This window comes from Gobio gobio (assembly GCF_949357685.1).
Source record: "Gobio gobio genome assembly, chromosome: 21".
NCBI lineage: Eukaryota > Metazoa > Chordata > Actinopteri > Cypriniformes > Gobionidae > Gobio > Gobio gobio.
In genome coordinates, this window is record NC_137117.1 from 45,195,717 (window position 1) to 45,217,863 (window position 22,147).

Here is a 22,147-nt window from a genome sequence, read left to right on the forward strand (position 1 = left end):
GATTCACACTTACCCTGTAACTACAGGAAACAAGAGGGTAACAAACACCACTTTAATTTACAGCCGCAGATTAACACTTACCCTGTGACTACACAAAACAAGAGGGGAACAAACACCACTTTAATTTACAGCCGCAGATTCACACTTACCCTGTAACTACACGAAACAAGAGGGGAACAAGCACCACTTTAATTTACAGCCGCAGATTCACACTTACCCTGTAACTACACGAAACAAGAGGGGAACAAGCACCACTTTAATTTACAGCCGCAGATTCACACTTACCCTGTAACTACATGAAACAAGAGGGGAACAAGCACCACTTTAATTTACAGCCGCAGATTCACACTTACCCTGTAACTACACAAAACAAGAGGGTAACAAACACCACTTTAATTTACAGCCGCAGATTCACACTTACCCTGTGACTACACAAAACAAGAGGGGAACAAACACCACTTTAATTTACAGCCGCAGATTCACACTTACCCTGTAACTACACGAAACAAGAGGGGAACAAGCACCACTTTAATTTACAGCCGCAGATTCACACTTACCCTGTAACTACATGAAACAAGAGGGGAACAAACACCACTTTAATTTACAGCCGCAGATTCACACTTACCCTGTAACAACACGAAACAAGAGGGGAACAAATACCACTTTAATTTACAGCTGCAGATTCACACTTACCCTGTAACTACACGAAACAAGAGGGGAACAAGCACCACTTTAATTTACAGCCGCAGATTCACACTTACCCTGTAACTACATGAAACAAGAGGGGAACAAACACCACTTTAATTTACAGCCGCAGATTCACACTTACCCTGTAACTACACGAAACAAGAGGGTAACAAACACCACTTTAATTTACAGCCGTAGATTCACACTTACCCTGTAACTACACGAAACAAGAGGGGAACAAGCACCACTTTAATTTACAGCCGCAGATTCACACTTACCCTGTAACTACATGAAACAAGAGGGGAACAAATACCACTTTAATTTACAGCTGCAGATTCACACTTACCCTGTAACTACACGAAACAAGAGGGGAACAAGCACCACTTTAATTTACAGCCGCAGATTCACACTTACCCTGTAACTACACGAAACAAGAGGGGAACAAATACCACTTTAATTTACAGCCGCAGATTCACACTTACCCTGTAACTACATGAAACAAGAGGAGAACAAACACCACTTTAATTTACAGCCGCAGATTCACACTTACCCTGTAACTACATGAAACAAGAGGGGAACAAACACCACTTTAATTTACAGCCGCAGATTCACACTTACCCTGTAACTACATGAAACAAGAGGAGAACAAACACCACTTTAATTTACAGCTGCAGATTCACACTTACCCTGTAACTACACGAAACAAGAGGGGAACAAACACCACTTTAATTTACAGCCGCAGATTCACACTTACCCTGTAACTACATGAAACAAGAGGAGAACAAACACCACTTTAATTTACAGCCGCAGATTCACACTTACCCTGTAACTACACGAAACAAGAGGGTAACAAACACCACTTTAATTTACAGCCGCAGATTCACACTTACCCTGTAACTACACAAAACAAGAGGGGAACAAACACCACTTTAATTTACAGCCGCAGATTCACACTTACCCTGTAACTACATGAAACAAGAGGGGAACAATCACCACTTTAATTTACAGCTGCAGATTCACACTTACCCTGTAACTACATGAAACAAGAGGGTAACAAACACCACTTTAATTTACAGCCGCAGATTCACACTTACCCTGTATCTACATGAAACAAGAGGAGAACAAACACCACTTTAATTTACAGCTGCAGATTCACACTTACCCTGTATCTACATGAAACAAGAGGGGAACAAACACCACTTTAATTTACAGCCGCAGATTCACACTTACCCTGTAACTACATGAAACAAGAGGAGAACAAACACCACTTTAATTTACAGCTGCAGATTCACACTTACCCTGTAACTACACAAAACAAGAGGGGAACAATCACCACTTTAATTTACAGCTGCAGATTCACACTTACCCTGTAACTACACAAAACAAGAGGGGAACAAACACCACTTTAATTTACAGCTGCAGATTCATACTTACCCTGTAACTACATGAAACAAGAGGGTAACAAACACCACTTTAATTTACAGCCACAGATTCACACTTACCCTGTAACTACACAGATAATTATGCCTCAATTAAAAATACTTAGAGTATAAATAATTTGTTAATTTTCCTGATAGTTACCTCTTTATTCCCCAAATATTACATATTGTTCCCTTATACCTACACGTACTTACTTTATAGTTACACTATAATTACAGAAAATGTGATTTCAATTCATAAATATAACTGTAATATAATCTTTTACCGCACAAGAACTGCATTTGTAATACTGAAATTGCATTAGAAATTATTTCATAATGTAAACGTATTCGAGGCTATGATTTATGGACCTTTATCAGTCTGACTAGGGAAAACTCCCTTTGTATTTGTGCACCATGAATACATTTGTGATCGATGCGGAAAAAAAGCTCTAAACAAATGTAAAAAAAAAACATTAAAAAATAATAAAAATCACCACACAAGGAAACCAGTGCAAACATGAAATATATTGATGAAGCTTCATTTATTTGTTCATATTTATCAATTAAAATTTTTTTCCTTATATTACAAGCAATACAGAACTGTGAAGATGGAGATATAAGATATTTGTTCAAATGATCACAGATGTCTTTACAATTGTGGTAACCATGTTTTCACATCAGTGTAAATACTACATATATGTATACTTTATATCAATAATAAAATGACATACAAAACAATACATTTTGCTAAATTAATTGTTACAGATTATTTGTGCAATATGGTATAAAAGCTGTTTGACAGCCAGTGAAAACAATTTTTAATGTCCGTTTGCCACATTTTTTGGTGTGCTGTCCCCTTAGGGGTGAATCCATCTTTAACCCCCATAAATAAGTCTATAAATAACCCTACCACTTGTTCATATGATATAGTATACAGCCAGAACAACAGTAAGGCATGAAAATGTCTACTTTCTAAACACTCAGTCCCCTAAAACATGATGAGAATAACTCCACACTGGCAACTGAACATTGTATAATACTTAGAAATAAACATGTATGAGGATTCCAATAAAGAATCTATATACAACATATTATGTGAGTAAATTCCAACTTTGGTTATTTATCCACAGTTTTAATTGACATGTTTCCAGTATTTAAAAATAAATCAAACTAAATAAATAAAAAAATAAAAATGGATATCTGTGGTAGATTAGTATATTCATTTGTGCTATTTGAACATTTATACATTCATCCATCCATTCAGATAAACAATAAAATAAATAAATCCAAGGTTAAAAATAAATAAATAAATAATAATAATCAAAGTTATCTGAGACATCAGTGTGCTGGTATACAAAATAACATATCCTGTATGATAAAAGTAGGATAAAAAATAATTCCACACCCTCATAACAAATTTTATTTATCACTCAAAATGGTTACGATTCAACGTGTGTACAGTTTTGATTCTCTAGCAAACCTGTGAGCAAGGGCTGGTGTGGAACCCTCTGTTGTCCTGTCATTCAGCAAAACAAGGGCTGTACACAAAGAATTGCCACAAAAATCATAGATGTTTCCTCAGTATCTTTATTGCTGATAGTTTCCATACTGACCCTTTACAGAGAGAGAAAAAAAGGAAGGGGGGGGGGGGGGTTACGAAATATAACGAAAGCTATTGATTTTGGTACAACAATGAATAAGTTAACAATAGACTACACTATATTGCCAAAAGTTTTGGGACGCCTGCCTTTACATGCACATGAACTTTAATGCCATCCCATTCTTAATCTGTAGGGTTTAATATGGAGTTGGCCCAACCTTTACAGCTCTAACAGCTTCAGCTCTTCTGGGAAGGCTTTCCACAAGGTTTAGGAGTGTGTTTATGGGGATTTTTGACCATTCTTCTAGAAGTGCATTTGTGAGGTCAGGCACTGATGTTGGACGAGAAGGCCTGGCTCTCAGTCTCCGCTCTAATTCATCCCAAAGCTGTTCTATCGGGTTGAGGTCAGGACTCTGTGCAGGCCAGTCAAGTTCCTCCACACCAAACTCATGTTGGGACAGGAAGGGGCCGTCCCCAAACTGTTCCCACAAAGTTGAGAGCATGAAATTGTCCAAAATGTCTTGGTATGGTGAAGCATTACGAGTTCCTTTCACTGGAACTAAGGGGCCAAGCCTGACCCCTGAAAAACAACCCCACACCATAATCCCCCCTCCACCAAACTTTACACTTGACACAATGCAGTCAGGCAAGTAACCATTCTCCTGGCAACCGCCAAACCCAGACTCGCCCATGGGATTGTCAGACAGAGAAGCGTGATTGGCCACTCCAGAGAACACGTCTCCACTAACACTAGTCCAGTGGCGGCGCGCTTTACTCCACTGCATCCCACGCTTTGCATTGCACTTGGTGATGTAAGGCTTGGATGAGCTGCTCGACCATGGAAACCCATTGCATGAAGCTCTACACACTGTTCTTGAGCTAATCTGAAGGCCACACGAAGTTTGGAGGTCTGTAGCTATTGACACAAGATGGTGACTTCTGCACACTGTGACCCTCAGCATGCGCTGACCCCACTCTGTGATTTTATGTGGTCTACCACTTCATGGCTGAGTTGCTGTTGTTCCCAATTGCTTCCACTTTGTTATAATCCCACTAGCAGTTGAGCGTGGAATATTTAGTACTGAGGAAATGTCCCGAATGGACTTATTGCACAGGTGGCCACCTATCACAGTACCACTCTTGAGTTCATTGAGCTCCTGAGCCCATCCTTTCACAAATGTTTGTAGAAGCGTCTGCATGTCTAGTGCTTGATTTATACACCTGTGGCTAGGGCTGCACGAAAATGACAACAATCATAATTGTCGATTATTCCCTTGAAATTGTAATTGCGATTATTAAATACGATTATCACAATTTACATTGAATTATGTTTTGAATAGCTTTATACCATAGTTTGAAGCAACTGCATTATATATTTTAATATAAAAACAAAAAAACAAGCTTAAAACCCTCCTGGAAAACTTGTATTGCTTTTCTATAGCATTAAGCCTCATGTCAACTATACATTGGTTTGATTTCTTCTTTAAATATGCAGGGGACAATAATAGGGTCTTTCGCACCGGGTAGTTCTAGGAACTAGGCATCAGGGGGGATCAGTAACTCTGAAGAGATGTAAGCCACGCTTGTTGTTTTGACTTTTATTTTGATGGTGCGGCAGATATTTATTTTGGCGGTGCTGAGAACGCCAGAGCCTGAGCACAGCACTCCCATTCTCCGTCTTCAGTAGCTTACGATCTGTTTAACAGGCCTGTCTAATATGTTATTAGGTAGAACTATTATACAAATAAAGTAGACAAGTATTAGCGTTTGCCGTGTGGTTGATGTCCAATGTCACTTTCGCTTGGTCCCCTCAAAGTTGTGTTGGATTTTCTCCTTAGCGTAAAGTTTGAGAGGTCCATCTATGACTGTTTTCCATGTTCGTAGAGTTAGTTTGTGGAGTTAATATATAGGGCCCTATCTTAACGATCTGAAACGCAAGTGTCAAAGCGCGAAGCGCAAGTAACTTTGTGGGCGGGTCTCGGCGCTGTTGCTATTTTCCCGGCGGGATAAATGGCTCTTGCGCCCGGCGCAAATCTAAAATGGGTTGGTCTGAAGTAGCTTCATTATTCATAGGTGTGGTTTGGGCGTAACGTGAATAAACCAATCCGAGCGTCATCCAACATTCCCTTTAAAAGCAGGTGCGCAAGTTCCATTATGGATTGCTATTATTATGGCGTATTTACCAGACGCACGCCAGGAGCGGTTCACAGCCGAGGAGACTGATGTTCTTGTAAGAGCAGTGAAAGACAGAGAAGTTGTGTTGTAATGTTGTACATTATGGTAAAGGTGATTTCACAGTCTTTTTTTTTTTCAGTCTTTCAGTTTTTTCAGTTTTTCAGTCGATTTTTTTTCCTGGTTCTTGATGCACAAACCAATTTGTCAGATGTCCTTATATACATATATGTCTTGCCACTATTGGGCAAACAGGTCTTATCCTTAATTATTACAATTAGCCTGAATCATTTGTAAGCTAGATTTATGCCTATTTTTTCACATCTTCGTGGCACACCACAATGATTTCCGTCATCTCATGTGTTAATATTTTTTTAGTGTAACAATTTATGATTTGCAAAAATAACTGTTGCATCTGTGTAGATTACATGAGCAAAGTGTATGCGCGTTGTGCACGCTATAGGCTACATTATGGTCAAGCATGCGCCCTTAAAATAGCATAATGAACAACGCGCAACGCGCCACTTTTGGCAATATAGTGTACAGTATGTCCACTTTAAACATTAATGCTTCACCCACAAATGAAAATTCTGTCATCAATTACACACCCTCATGCTGTTTGAAATCAACGTGAATACATAGAGCACATCAAATATGGTAAACACGGAAGCTCAATCATAAACCTCTTTTGTTCTTGTGCATCAAGCAAGTATGTTTGAGCTTCTGTTTACTACATTTGATGTACTAAATGTATGTGCATTGATCAATGTTTATGTGTGAATAATAGCCTTATTTAAAGCTGTTAATCATATTAATCAACAGTGTCTCTACAGAAGACTTGGAGTACTTGTACGATGTCTTTATGTACTTTGAAGCCTGCAAATTTTGGTTGAAAAAATGATAAGAATATTAAAATTCTTCATTTGTATTCCGCAGATGAACGAAAGTCTTATGGGTTGAGTAAATTGACAGAATTTTCCATTTTGAGTTAACTAACCGTTTGATTGCTGGGCTGATTTGGGATACTCACAGAACACATTGCTTTATAGTGTGTATATGACATTAATACCTGTTCAAAAGAGTAGGATCTCTGAGACTGGGCAGCTGGTGCTGGCTGTATAGAGCGGTATGATGGGTACTGCTGACTCTGGCCCTGCTGATACTGAGGATATTGGGATGAGCTGCCCTGCCCTGGACCTTCAGAGTCAAATAGTACAAGTCAGTTTGCTGTATATCAAATAATACTGAATGAAATTAAACAGAAAACAGCTTAATCCTTAAAATCATTTGATGTAGTTTGTGTTACCGTATCCCTGAGGCTGAGCGCTGTATGCTGCTTGTGATGGGTATTGCTGTTGACTTAATGTCTGGTGCTGTCCAGAGCCTTGTTGGTACTGTGTCTGCTGTTGGCTGTACTGAGAGTTTCCTGAAAGATCATCGAGATAATACATGAAGGGAGAACTGAATTTATTACAACATCCATGACAATTGTTAGACCAGTGGTTCCCAACCTTAGTCCTGGAGTACCCCCAACACTGCACATTTTTGATGTCTCTCTTAAATATGAACTATTAATAAAACTTCATCAGCATGAAAATTATCATAGCTATCTTTGATCTCAAAACTGTGACAACGGCCGTCTTTGAACCTCTCTCGCTGTACAACATAGGACCAACGATTAGGAGCCACGATCACAGAAATCATCACGATTGTTGGCAATATTTCATCTGGGAAGGCCGAAAATCGTGCAGGTTATCCCAGGCTTTATCTGACACTAATCTGAGGTCTTGGAGTCTTTACTAATGAGCTGAATCAGGTGTGTGTGATTAGGAAGACATCTAAAATGTGCAGTGCTGGGGGTACGCCAGGACCACGGAGGGGAACCACTGTGCTAGACGGTAATTTATAATGTCTATGAATTTTCTAATTGATGGCAAGACAATAACCTGTTCCCTCCAGCAACCTGCCACTCACAAGATCGCAGCAATAGCAAACAATCCAGCGATGCAGTCAATTTCTGATGGACAAAATCAAGTCACGCCCTACATTTTTTTCTTGTTCAAAAAGCCGTTTCATGCTGACTTTAAGAATTTTCTTACGATAAATTCAAAAACATTCATAAGTAATTCCCTAGGTGCAATTTTAGAAAAAGTCTTAAGAAAAAATACCTTATTTTCTTAAGAAGAAAATTACAGGCTTTGGCATTATCTGATTGTATGGCCATTCTTTCTGAAGAATCGCTGATCAGCTGAAAAACACCTCGAGGGCTGCGCTGCCTACAGATGACCATAGTAATCAAAATAAGTGTGCATTCTATTTTGTTGTGACCAGCTTCCAGTTCATTACTCATGTGTCAAGTTTTTATGTGCTATGTATTTAGTGGTCAAAAGATCTAACGAAATTTACAATAATGTTTTTAGCATTCTTTGAATTTTGCCCGATGTCTATAAATCTCCGCGGGTCCTACAGATCAGTAGGATCCGATCTGTAGGACCCGCGGAGACCCCCCCCCACCCTATGAAATTTCAATTATTTTTCAAATATTTCCCAAGTGATGTTTAACAAGGGCATTTTCACAGTATTTCTTATTATATTTTTCCTCTGGAGAAAGCCTTATTTATTTTAATTTGACTGGAAATAAAGACTTATAAAAAAAAATGTATATTATATAAGGTATATAATATACACTCACCTAAAGGATTATTAGGAACACCTGTTCAATTTCTCATTAATGCAATTATCTAATCAACCAATCACATGGCAGTTGCTTCAATGCATTTAGGGGTGTGGTCCTGGTCAAGACAATCTCCTGAACTCCTCACTGAATGTCAGAATGGGAAAGAAAGGTGATTTAAGCAATTTTGAGCGTGGCATGGTTGTTGGTGCCAGACGGGCCGGTCTGAGTATTTCACAATCTGCTCAGTTACTGGGATTTTCATGCACAACCATTTCTAGGGTTTACAAAGAATGGTGTGAAAAGGGAAAAGCATCCAGTATGCGGCAGTCCTGTGGGAGAAAATGCCTTGTTGACGCTAGAGGTCAGAGGAGAATGGGCCGACTGATTCAAGCTGATAGAAGAGCAACTTTGACTGAAATAACCACTCGTTACAACCGAGGTTTGCAGCAAAGCATTTGTGAAGCCACAACACACACAACCTTGAGGCGGATGGGCTACAACAGCAGAAGACCCCACCGGGTACCACTCATCTCCACTACAAATAGGAAAAAAAGGCTACAATTTGCACAAGCTCACCAAAATTGGACAGTTGAAGACTGGAAAAATATTGCCTGGTCTGATGAGTCTCGATTTCTGTTGAGACATTCAGATGGTAGAGTCAGAATTTGTCGTAAACAGAATGAGAACATGGATCCATCATGCCTTGTTACCACTGTGCAGGCTGGTGGTGGTGGTGTAATGGTGTGGGGGATGTTTTCTTGGCACACTTTAGGCCCCTTAGTGCCAATTGGGCATCATTTAAATGCCACAGCCTACCTGAAACTTTGGAAAGAAAACTAGTGGGAAAGGATCCAAAGAACAACTGCCAAGACACAAGTGAATGATTTAGCCAAGTCTGGGATTGATGTCTCAATGAAGACGGTCACTAGAGCCCTGCACAGGAATTGACTGCAAGGTTGCCGACCAAGAAAAACTACACTTATGAAGAAGAGACACCCCCAAGCTCGACTGAAGTTTGCCAAGGACAACTTGGAGAAAAATGATGCATACTGGAAACGTGTGCTTTGGTCAGATGAGACAAAACTAGAGCTGTTGCCTATGTTTGGAGAAAGAAGGGAGAGGAGCTCAACCCAAATGTTTCAGTGCGTTTGGAACTGGAATCTCGTCAAGGTTAAAGGAATCAAGAAAAGGAAGACTACGAAAAGATTTTGAAAGACATTCTGCAACAAAACTGGTTTGGGTCTGAAGTCGTTCCCTGGCCCTGTTTATCAAGTTAGATGTCTGGGCCGTAAGCACGCTGATGTAGCGTTCGTTGATGGTCATGTACCCACAGTGGGAGGATGACCATTGCAATGTTGAGACTGAGACTCCATTACCTTGAAAAAGGTGGAGTCCCCTCTTTGGGACACCTTTCAGGCGAGATCCCAGTCAGTCAGTTTTGATGTAAAGTCTCCGTTACCTCCTTTCAAGTTCATTGTTCATTCAAGCCTTCATCAGCTCACTCAGCTCAAATGGTAATGTCCGACATTGACTAAGATTGGATTATTTAAAGCAATCATATTCTTTTTAGATGTTTCTGATATTATTAATAATACAGTTGTGTTTTTTCAGCATATTTTCATCAACAGTTTACAGGGGCCGAGCACCGAAGGTGTGGAGGCACCTATTGAAATCGTTAGATTTCATCTTATTATTATTCCGCCATGGGAGTCTATGGCAGCCCATAGAACCAATTGTGGGAAAGTTGTAATGGTTTGACATTCTGATAGAGGACAGTCCCAACATTAAATACACCAATTTTGGTGACTCTATATCGTTCCCTCTAGCACCACCACCTGTCCAAAGTTTCACTCATATTTATGCTAATAACTTTAGAACCGGCCTAGTAACAAAATTATTTTTTCACCAAACGCGACACACATATGTATGGGCTCACTCTGAGGACACATAAAAAATGGTGGGGTTGTGCCTCTTGGTGGCGCTATAATAGAAAAAAACATGAAATTCCCATTGACTTCAATACAGTATTATGATTAAAAAAATGCTAGGCCTTTGTTTTACTAAGACTTTGGCGTATCATCACGAAACTTGGTGTGTGTTTTCGGCACCATGCCCTGATGGTACTCAGAAAGTTGAGACAGCGCCACCTTGTGGTCAAATGTTATAATGAAATTGTAACGAAACTGGTCAAACTACTTTCCTTGGGTCATGCCGAGAACATTTTTGCCAACCAATTTTGCCATATTTGGCCAAACTTCATGTCGGCCATCTTGTTTTATGTTAAAATCCTACTTTTTCTAACTTGTCCGTTAGAAAGGCCGTTTGTCCAATTTTCACCAAAATCGATTCGTATCCTCTTCAGACTGTGCCAACAAAAAGGATTTTGTGTTTATAGACAAAACCATTTTCGTAAATCGCAGCAACAAATTTGAGGCATGATGCCAAAATGACTCCTGAGGCAGTATCTCTGCAATGCTTTGACATATTGACACCAAACTTTGCATGTGTCATTATTCCCTTACTTTGACCACACCACATCAATTTCGTAACTGCCACCTATTGGTCAAAAGTGAAAAAACATTAAATCATTGACTGTATTTATAATGTTACACCTATTTTGCCTAAAATGATCTTAATAAGTCTTTAATGGCTAATTGTTGCAGTTGGTCTGACACTCCTAGCCATGTTGTCATGTCTTATTGTCTTCTTTCTTATATAATAAGACAATGGAGAGGATATACAATAAAGGATAATGGATAATAATATACAAAACATTATAATGAGAACACCATGTTAATACAATGTTGTTCCTTTTTTGTTGTTAGAGCATATAGTGTGTTGTTACGGAAGGAGTGTATTCACATTATGAGTTACACATTCTGACTAGAACATAACTTAGATAAAGTTCATTTGTGCATTCACATCGATAAAAGTTGTCTATTTTGTTTATGTATGTATCTATCTGAATAATATCATAAAGGATGCATTTGCATGTGTTAATCTGCACTTCAGGTTTACCAGAGTTCATTCACTCTTCAGCTTCAGCTCAAACGTCAATGCAAAACACTGACTATGATAGGATTATCTGAAACGATCATATTCCATTCAGATGTTTCTTATTGATGAATTAATCAAAATCTAGCAGTGTTTTTTTTTCTCATCATATTTTCATTTTACACACACACACACACACACACACACACACACACACACACACACACACACACACACACACACACACACACACACACACACACACACACACACACACACACACACACACACACACACACACACACACACACACACACTATATTATATTAGTTGAGTACCTTCGTAATAGTGTTGTGAGGACTCATCAAAGGATCTCTCATAATTCTGTTCACCATAGGAAGACTGCTGATAGGAATACTCCCCATGACCTGTTGAAGAAAGACATAAAAATACAAAAAGGGGGAGGAGCACAGAAATGCCCTTGTAGCATTCACACATTCAAAAAACGAATCTTTTAGCGAAACAACAAAAAACGACGAAGGAAAGCCAAATCTGAAATTTCGGCACACCGGGAAAAAAAGAACGATTTGCAGGCAATGAATACCCGCTTTAAGAAGCTTGTTCTCACGTCTATTTTTAGAATATTTTGAGAAAAATAAAAGAAATCATAGACATAAAGACATGACTGAAAGATTCTGAGGTGAATGAAAGTAGAAATAGGGATGTTGAATGAATGAATGAATCAGTGCATGAGTGTAGAAAGGTTCTGGATGAAAGTGTTTACCATCTGAGTAAAACTGTTGGCTAACAGGCTCGCTGGAGCTCTGAGTGTGTCCATACTGCTCTCCGTAGAACTCCTCCTGGCCCATGAACTGGGGGACTGATCCTGTAAGACAGGCGACACCAGGGTTGGTTAATCAGCCGATCTGACAGCAGTTTCAGAAGAATGGACTGGGTGGTTTTCTGAGGGAGAGAAAGTCTAGCTGTGTGTGTCCATTGTGTGTTATGCTTACTGCAGTCAAAGCAGTAGGATCTTCCTAAATGAATTAAAGTTAAGTATGTCATTGTCCTTGAAAGTGATAGAGCTGGATGTAGGATATTAATATGACCTGTATGGTAGAAAGAAACCATCCTCCAATAAAAGAGAAAATACAAATATGGGAATGGTATGAAATGCAGACTGATGATCTGTGCTTTGTATGTCACAATAAATCAATTTGGAGACAAGAATACTTTTGTGCGCAACCCCCCAACAAAAAATAGTGGTGGTGTGCAGAAAGTCCAGATATCACTACATCCTTTCAAATTTAGGGCAAGATTGACTAAATGGCAGATTAAACCGCAATCCCACAAAGGCACTGAGTGCGAGTGGAAAGTTCTGTGGGTGATCTACAGACAATGCACACAGATGCAGCCAGCTCATTTCTATAATGACCTACACAATCTACCAAGAGCAGCGCAAATTTGGATAGGGTCGCAAACCAGCAGAGCCGATGATAATCAGATGCGGCTAGTCTACTTTCAACAAAGGTGCAGCTTTTTACATGGAATCTGACAAACAGGCACAGTATGTATTACATGTGGAGTCACAGGTATAAATACAGCAGGATGTTTTCTCAGGAAACTGCATAGCAAGACAGAAAAGGCAGTATCCTTTTGTATGTCACAGTATCTGCACAACTATGTATCCTCACAACTATGTTCCTATATTTCTTGAAGAGAAATGATATCAGACTTCCGTTCGGGATTTAGACTATATCATAGTACTGAGACTGCTCTCATCAGAGTTACAACTGACTTAACTATAAAATTGACGCAACTATTATCATCTGATCATTGTTGCATCTAGCTATTTTCTGCACTTGATACTATTGACCACAACATTCTCTTAAATAGGCTCAACAATTATGTTGGCATTAGTGGAAATGCACTGGCATATCTGACCATCATCAATTTGTAGCAGTAAATGAAGAGGCATCATATCTATCATAAGTTCAAAATGGAGTACAGCAAGGCTCAGTTCTAGGACCGTTCCTTTTTACACTTTACATACTACCTTTGGGATATACAGTGCATTCAGGAAGTATTCACAGCGCTTCACTTTTTCCACATTTTGTTATGTTACAGCCTTATTACAAAATGTATTAAAATCATTATTTTCCTCAAAATTCTACAAACAATATATCATAATGACAACTTGAAAGAAGTTGACATAGCTGACCATCTTCTTTCCTCCTCCTCTCCTCAGAAATCTCTAAGCTTCTCCTCTCCAGCCACCCTACCACCTGCTCTCTAAACCCAATCCCCTCACACCTTCTACAAACCATCTCTCCTACTCTTTTTCCATCACTCACACACATCATCAACACATCTCTCCTCACAGGCCTTTGCCCTACCGCATTCAATCAGGCTTGGGTAACCCCACTATTTAAAAAACCTACACTAAACACTTCACTTGTTGAGAGTTACAAGAGCTGAGTTGAAATCATCAGTTCTCATTCTGCTAGATCTACAGTATTTGCAGCTTTTGGCACAATTAATCATCAAATCCTTCTGTCCACCCTCTCATCACTGGAACTCCACTTTGTTGGATTGAATCTCACCTCACAGGTGGGTCCTTTGGGGAGCGGGGGTATCCAAATCCAAAATTGGTCACTGGGGTACCTCAGTGGAGAGTATTTAAATGATTCATGCAAGGTGATTAAAATCCCTTTCAAGGAAAGCCTGTTCGGCCATATTTGCAATTCCTCTGGACAGTTATTTCAGGAATCCAAGACCTATCTATTTGAATGGGGGAATCCTGAAATCTCAAAAACTGCTTGCCAAACTCACAATTAAATAACATCAGCAACAATCTGACATGAACTATCACATAAATGTTGTTATCTTATGGTCAAATAGCATTGGAAAAGTTGATTTTTTCAGGCTAGACCAGCCACTGCGCATGTGAAGTCCTAAGCGCGAGTCTTAGGTTTCTATGGGAACCGCAGCTTCTAACGGCAGCTGCAGTGATGCAATGACATTACCAATCAGCGATTGGCTCTTTTATTTAGACAGCGGGACACAATCCGCCATATTGTGTGCTGCAGTTTCTCCGCTTCATAAGTAGTAGGAGTTAACCGTTGTAGTGTCTATACCAATCAGACATACAATTAGTCATGATATTTAATGAATAATCCTGCAAGCCCCTTCTCCCAACAAGCAAAATATGCACAAGAGTTCTGTGAATTTTCCCCAAACCGCAACTAACACCCAGGCAGAACCAGGCCTCAGAACCGACCAAAACGAATGTGGAAAGAGACTCTCACTCCATTTTCCTATTCAAACACATATAATGCCCATAAAAAATTATGTGTATGATTATTACTGCCTTGTATTTTGTATTGTATACCGTTTTATGCATGGTTTATGATAGAACCACTAGTTAATGGCCCTGTCCCAAATGGCACACTTCATGTGCACTTTCGGTTTTGTGGACTAACAATGGCCACTGCGTGCGTCTGTCCGTTAAGTCCACAAGACCGTAGGGTGTCCCATTTGTCATTTTAGGTCTCAGAAGGGTGCTCGCAAGTGCCTTTGAGGTCGATATGTGCCCTCGATATGCACTTCTGCCAAGCCCGCACTGGTGGTTTAATGCTGCATCTGATATTGATGCTATGGGGAACCAATACCCACTATGCCATGCTGAGGGAATGCCTGCCTCACTAAGTTGTGAATATGCACAAACATAACAGGCATAGTATAAATTGACTCTACGGATTACTTGCGTCAACCCCAAGGGCGCATCCAAAATGACTCATATAGACTGTATAGTGGCACCACTCCCTAAGCCAATACCCTCCGATAGTAGGAGAAGGTACCCAAGCTTCTATACCCTATAGCAAAGGAAGTCCCAGCTTTTACAAACTTCTTCCCTCCCTTGCAGGACAGGAGTCAGCCTTATAAGGTCTCAAGAGTTTCAGCTATGACAGCACCTTGATAAAGCTCAAAAGAGAACTTAAAGCATTCTGTGCATTTGGGTGTTTGTTTATAGAGTGCAAGTTAATCAATATTACAAAAATAAAACAATGCAAATATTACAAAATATGATATTTAAAAAGAGTATAAATCACTTGTTTTTCTAAAGTAACATTGTCCAACAGCAACACCAGCAGGTAAAGATACAGCGGGAGTCCGTGCCTTTCTTGCTTCCCCTGAGCCCATTGAGTTTTAGCAGACCCCCTAAAGTGTGCGGTGGGTTTAGTGGGAGGTAACTGGGAATGAATGGGAGAAAGTCACGAGAGGAGGCAATGTCTCCATTGCGCTATAATTGGATATGATTGGAAATAAAATTTAGCTGCAGCCAAGGTGTGCGACCCATCTTTTCCCACTCTGCGACTCACAGTTTGAAAACCTCTACCCTAAGCGCTCGCAATCTTCTTCCACACTACCATGCCACTTTGACGTTTTACTACTTCAACCCTCACGACCATCAGAGAGGTATATATCTCCAGAAAGCTGCTGGCTCTGTACACTTCTCTAAGGGCGTTTTCACACCTACCTTGTTTGGTCCGGATTTTCGGACTTTTCAGTTTGGTCCGAATCAAAATTGCAGGTGTGAAACCTCCCCTGACCACGGGCCGGACCAAACAGAGACGAAATTTGGTCCGACGAAAAGAGGCAGTCTCGGTCCGGATCAAACTGAATAAAGGTTCGGTTCGTTTCTAGTGTGAAAGCATTTTCTGTATGGTTCTGACTTTCAGACCATTTACAGGAAGTTCCTGTTTATGTTTAAATATTATAATATTATTTTTAAATTCAATCTAGGCTACATTGATTATGAAAAGTAAAAAGATGCGCAATATGTCAGAAGACAGATAGTCAGAAATAATTTTGAACTAAATTTTGTATGATTTTGCGTAGAAAACATTTCTTTAATGGGAATTTCGTTTTGTATAAATTGTATCTTAATTTTAATCAACGTTTAATCAGATAATTGCCTGGATTTAATAAATAAGAAGCAAATAGTCTATAGCAGACAATAATCGCGGGAGCGATCACATGCTTTACAGATGAACTGGAGCGCGTCTCAAATAAACCGAAACTCAGCAGATACTCGTCTCACAAACATGAGAAATATGTGTATATAAAGCTTGAAATGTCCACTTTTAAATGTAACGAATAAAAAATAGTCCAGCAATGCGACTGTTCAATAGTGGCAACGATATGCGTCCGTTCATTCACTCTTGTCAAAGACGCTGACGTCAGACGCTCGTCCGTTTACAAACCAATCAGTGTCCAGATGCCGCCCACAGAGATGATGACGAGTGGACGCAAGTGCATCATGTAAAGTTCTTTAGTGCGCTCACATAATTGCAATGTGAAACCAAACCAAAACTAACCGAATGTATAAAAAGTATCAAAACATGAACTTCGGTTCGGACCTTGGTGCGGACTTTCAGGTGTGAAAACGCCCTAAGACACTTCTCTATAACAGAGTGTTATCTTACACGTGCATACAAACAAGAGGATCTTGAAGACAAAAAATTGTTGATGACGTGTATTAAGGCGCTCTGCGTGTGATGTCCTTGGCTGCCATCTGCCAATGATTTATTGGCATGTTTCAGACACCGATCACTCTGATGCTATTCCCCATATCAATATCAGATGCAGTGTTGAAGTTCCACTTTGAAGGGGAACTTAACTTTTGCGATTTCACCTCTGCAAATCTACAGCACAATTACATACAGACACAACATCTCCATAACCAGCTTCTGATAGACAAAATAAAGGTCCCAGCACCTACCTTGCTGTGGGGCACGATAATTTCCCATGGGCCTCTGTGGCATCATGCTGCTCCCCTGGTTTCCCTGTCCCATCATCTGCTGACCCTGGAAGTGTTGACCCCCTGCTGAGGTGGATGAGTAATGGGCTCCAGGGCCTTGCTGATGCATCATAGAAACTAATGGGAACCAGCACCACAAACATTGCAACATTGAAATGACAGTGTAAACAAAAGTTTTAATGATCAAAAATACTGTTAAACAACACAGAGATTATATCCAAGACTAAACTGTTGCTGTACAGTTTCTGACAAGCCAAAGACATTCTACTCATAACCAAAAGAAGCTGGGGTAGAATCACCGTCAGTTGGGACAGAGGGCAGCATTTCGGGATTTTAAAGGTTCAAAGAATGCCTAAAAAGAGGATTAAATCAAAAGTCAGAGGAAGGGAGAAGCCTCCTGCTGATGAACTGAATGTGTTTGATCCCTCTCCTCAGGGTCAAGAGATATTTCTGATGTGGCATCTTCATCCATGATAAAGAAAAGCAATGGTAGTATATGGATGAATATCAAGAAACCTTTCCCAAAATATATATTTTATGTTATAGGTTTAAAGGGTCATGCAAAAATTGTCTTTTTCTTTTGATTTTATCTTAGTGTGCTTCGCCCATATCCTTTCCATACTTACATAAATTAGGAACCTGTGTTGTAGAATAATGTGTAAATAACACCTTCTTTAAAGCCCTCCTCCCACTTATCCAGTTACATTGTTTTTCTGGATGGGACCCGCAGGTGAGCTCCCTCCTGGGCTCACCTTGGCTGGACTGCATGTTGAGGTTGGCATGAGAGCCCATAGATGAATAGGCCACCTGACCCTGGAGCGGAGCTCCCTGAGAGGAGGGCACCGGGTGGCTGTACCCAGGCCCTGTGCCATGGCTGCTGGCGGGCAGGCTCATGGATATGGTGGGAAGCTGCTGCTGTATAGGGGCGTGGCTGGGGCCTGACAACACACTCACAATCAGGATAAAGCACACATTCAGTTCATCAAAACACCACGAGCCAAAGATAGCAAATGAAAGGGCAAATAGTGTTGTTAGGAGCCAGGCAAGCTGTAGAAATGTATGGCAATGTTTGCAAAAACAGTAAGAAAGAAGTGCAAAGAAGAACTAAGCAAGCAATACGCATAGCACAGACACACAGAGGGTTATCAGATGCAGAGTGGGTCTCACCATTGTTCATTTGGCTCTGCATTAGTGAGGTGGGTGGCAAGCCAGTGCCCATACTATCATTCATATTAGTCTGAGAGTGCAAAGACTGACCTCCACCACCCTGAATCATCCCACCTGGACCTACGTTTATATTGGGGTTGGGAGGCTAATGTGAAGACAGAGCAAGAGAAAGAGAAACAGAAAGACACATAAAGAAGAGAGATTAAATAAGATTGTCTAAAGATATTGTATACTTTCAATAGCAGTGTAAAAGCTTATAGAATCTTCTGAACATATTTTAATTACAGTATATTTATTGAACAAAAAAATCTATTTATCAAAATAGATAGAAAATAGTAGAACTTTGCTTAAACAACTATTAACTTCGATATTATGCAAATTGTAGCTAAAGTATTTGTATCAATACTGGGTCCCTTTTGCCCCATGATGGTGAACCTTTTAACCAGAGTGTGGTGATATTTGACGGTTTATTTCTGTTTATGATAAGTAATTTCATAATTTAAGTCAGGGGTACAAATTAATTTAATAATTGGTACTTCCTGTAGAATAATGAGACCCATACAAACTCAATCGCATATGCACCAGTTTATTTCCGTTCACAGGGCTATGCTGAATGACATTCAATTGTTAGGGCATTTAGACCAAAAGTGAGCACATTTGGAGAAATATTGCTGATTTCACACAGGTTTGTATTTGTTTTTCATGAACTATAGGACATTTTGTATAGGAATATAGAATGGATATAGGAAAATGCTAAGCAGGTGCAGCATTTAGTCTACTATAAAAAAGGTATAAATAATATATTTCTGCCTTATATTACCAAAATTCACATTTGATAGCATTTGGAAGTTATCAACACTCAATGGTTTTTAAAGTGTGAGGTAAAGAGCAAAAACATACTATTTATCTCATAAATTGTCATGCAAAATCAATACATATGTAGCTTTACATAGAAACAGGATTTTTCACACTAAAATCATGTTGAAACATACAGTATTATTTTTTCTTATTAGTATTTTAATGTTTACAAATTGGCTCCATTTACTTCCTTTGTAAAATCCTCACTGTAACCCAGATTTTTGGGACAATTTTTGGCTAATGTCTATCATGACAACTCTGAAGATTTTTAGCATGGTAATGGATATGACAATGTTAATGTATTTGGTCTTGGTGGAATATATCTGCTACGCTGCTGCTGCTGATTATTGCTGATTACTGCCAATACAAACACCAATACGCTGCTGTGAGCATGCAAGACATACTTCTGCAGCACAAATGGCATATAGAAAGACCAGTAGCAAATCCATACAGGTGGAGCTGGGGAAGGTGGAGGGTTTCAAAGGAACTTTGAACTGCAAACTGCTATAGCAAACGTTAACCAGCTATTTAAATGTTGAGCAGCAAGCTTGCCGTTTCAACAGGAATTATAGCTTCAAACATTCAACCTATAGCTTATTATAGCTTCAACCCTAATTAAACAAACCTGATCAAGCTAATCAGGAACTGAGGAACCCTGATATTTGGTACAAAAAACAGCGATTGCTCTTTTATGATGAAGGTATGAAGTCCCGTTTTGATTCTGAATATTTTCAGTTGTATTTCCAACAAAAATTAATACATTACTGTCACTGAAGCATTACAATCGTAAAACAGAGACCAAATACTGATGCCCATAGACATTTCAAAAGATATATAATTTGTCAACATGAGTCAAATTTGTGGGCAGTTGTTACCAACAGGTTGTGAAAATATGTTGTATGTACATAGTGTATATTAACTACTGGTTCTCTTCAGCCACTCTGCATCTCCTCCTACACATCGCGGTGAGGATCTGCCTCGAATATTCAGGCCACCAGCTCCGCCTAGTCCAGGGGATCACCTGGCTCCACCTCCAGCCTCTGAACCCATCGCTTCACCTCAGCCTGTCGAACTATCGGCTTCGTCTTGGCTCCTCCCTCCCTCGGCTCCACCAGAAACCATCGTCATCATGCTCCCTTGTCCATCCGGCTCCACCTTGGTCGGACGTTGTCCTACCTATACAGTCGGCTCTGTCTGGCTCCATCTTTGTCCTCGGTCCCACCGGCATCGCCTCTGTCCTCTGGGTCCCTGGTTCCACCTCAGACGCTTGTCGACACGGCTCCACCTCTGTCTTCAGTGCCATTGATGACGCGTGGCCTCATCAGCTCCACCTGGGTCTCCATTGGCTCCATCTCCATCAGTTGTCCCCAGGGTGTTGTCAGCCAAGTCACCACCATGGCTCCTCCATCCCTGGACTCTGCCCTGGGGCTTCGTCCTGGCTGGACTCTGGATGTCCATCTGGCTTCTCCTGCTCCTTCCTAGCTCCTCCCACCCTCCACTCCCCATGGACTGTTTTGTTACTCCCTTCTTTAGCTCCAAGTCCTCCACCAGAACCCCCTCCATCCCTACACTGTTGGACTGTTATGGCATGAGGACACACCTTTCCTGTGGTGTGTGTATGTTCAGTTTAGTCTAGTTTGCTCTCTGTTTGCCTGTGTACCTGATCATTAGTTGATTCCTTTGTTTAGTAATTAGTCCCATCACACCTGTTCTGTTTTCAATCAAATCATCATGTCTATTTTTAAACCATCAGTTTCCTGTGTTTCATGGTCCGATATTACCCCCTTACTCCTGCGTGTACTTTTGGATTATTAAAGACCTGGGAATCCCTGGGAATTTTTTGGGACTAGCTACCCCTAGTGGTCAAAACTGGTGTGTGTGTGTGTGTGTGTGCGCCTGCTTAACCATATTATGCGGCTATGTTTGTACCCAGAAGTGAGCTAAACCTGACCAAAACTACCAAAACCTCCTTTTGGTGATGTCCTCATTTGTAAAAATGCCATAAAAATAAATAGTGTTTTTAAAGTTGTAAAAATGCAGAAAGTTTACTTTCACGTGTCTACACCAGACGCGACCGTTGACGCGCCGCGCCGCAACAGCTAGAAGCTGTTTAAACTGGACGCGACAAAGCGAACGTTGCAAAGCATTCATGTCAGTACGTCATAAACAAGGCTTCAGTTTACTGTCAGGAATTTTTCGTGTTGCGTCGCATCCAGTGTAGACAACATCACTGATTAAAGTGGGCTATATTGTCTTTTGTCACATCGCGCCACTCGTGTGCAGTGTAGACACGCTGTAAGGGTTAGGGTGTGGGTTAAGGGTTAGGTTATAGTGTGTTTATAACTAGCTGCATATAAAAAAATAGTGACATTGGGTATTACAATGTAAATATGGTTTATGAGGACACTTCCTGTGTCCAAATGGTTTAAAAAAGCATACTAAATTGTTTTTTTGGTTTGTTTTTTTACTGTAAAAATGCAGGAAGTTGTGTGATGGGTAGGTTTAGGGGTAGGGGTAGTGTAAGGGGAGAGTATATACGTTTGTACAGTATAAAAATAATCACGCCTATGGAGAGTTCCCATAAACCACATATTCATGAATAAGTGTGTGTATTTACTTATTATAATTTAGGAAAGTAACCAATTGCATTATGCTGCATAGATTTTTACTATGAAGTTTTGTTTTGCTTTGTCCCACCACTCTATAAGAAAGAAAGAAAGAAAGAAAGAAAGAAAGAAAGAAAGAAA

The 22,147-nt window shown here is 40.1% G+C and overlaps 1 protein-coding gene across 1 annotated transcript in view; it reads right to left on the minus strand.

The window, feature by feature from the left end:
• Positions 1-2,632: 2,632 nt before the first annotated feature.
• LOC307117293 (calcium-responsive transactivator-like) overlaps positions 2,633-22,147 on the minus strand; it is a 39,648-nt gene continuing 20,133 nt past the window's right edge. The window contains exons 6-13 of the mRNA XM_079802079.1: positions 18,543-18,687; positions 18,128-18,313; positions 17,337-17,492; positions 12,336-12,437; positions 11,890-11,979; positions 7,187-7,306; positions 6,950-7,077; positions 2,633-3,722 (exon numbers count right to left, since the gene is read on the minus strand). Of these exons, the coding sequence (XP_079658205.1) occupies positions 3,696-3,722; positions 6,950-7,077; positions 7,187-7,306; positions 11,890-11,979; positions 12,336-12,437; positions 17,337-17,492; positions 18,128-18,313; positions 18,543-18,687 (954 nt within the window). The 3' untranslated portion in view covers positions 2,633-3,695. The remainder of the gene's footprint in view (positions 3,723-6,949; positions 7,078-7,186; positions 7,307-11,889; positions 11,980-12,335; positions 12,438-17,336; positions 17,493-18,127; positions 18,314-18,542; positions 18,688-22,147) is intronic.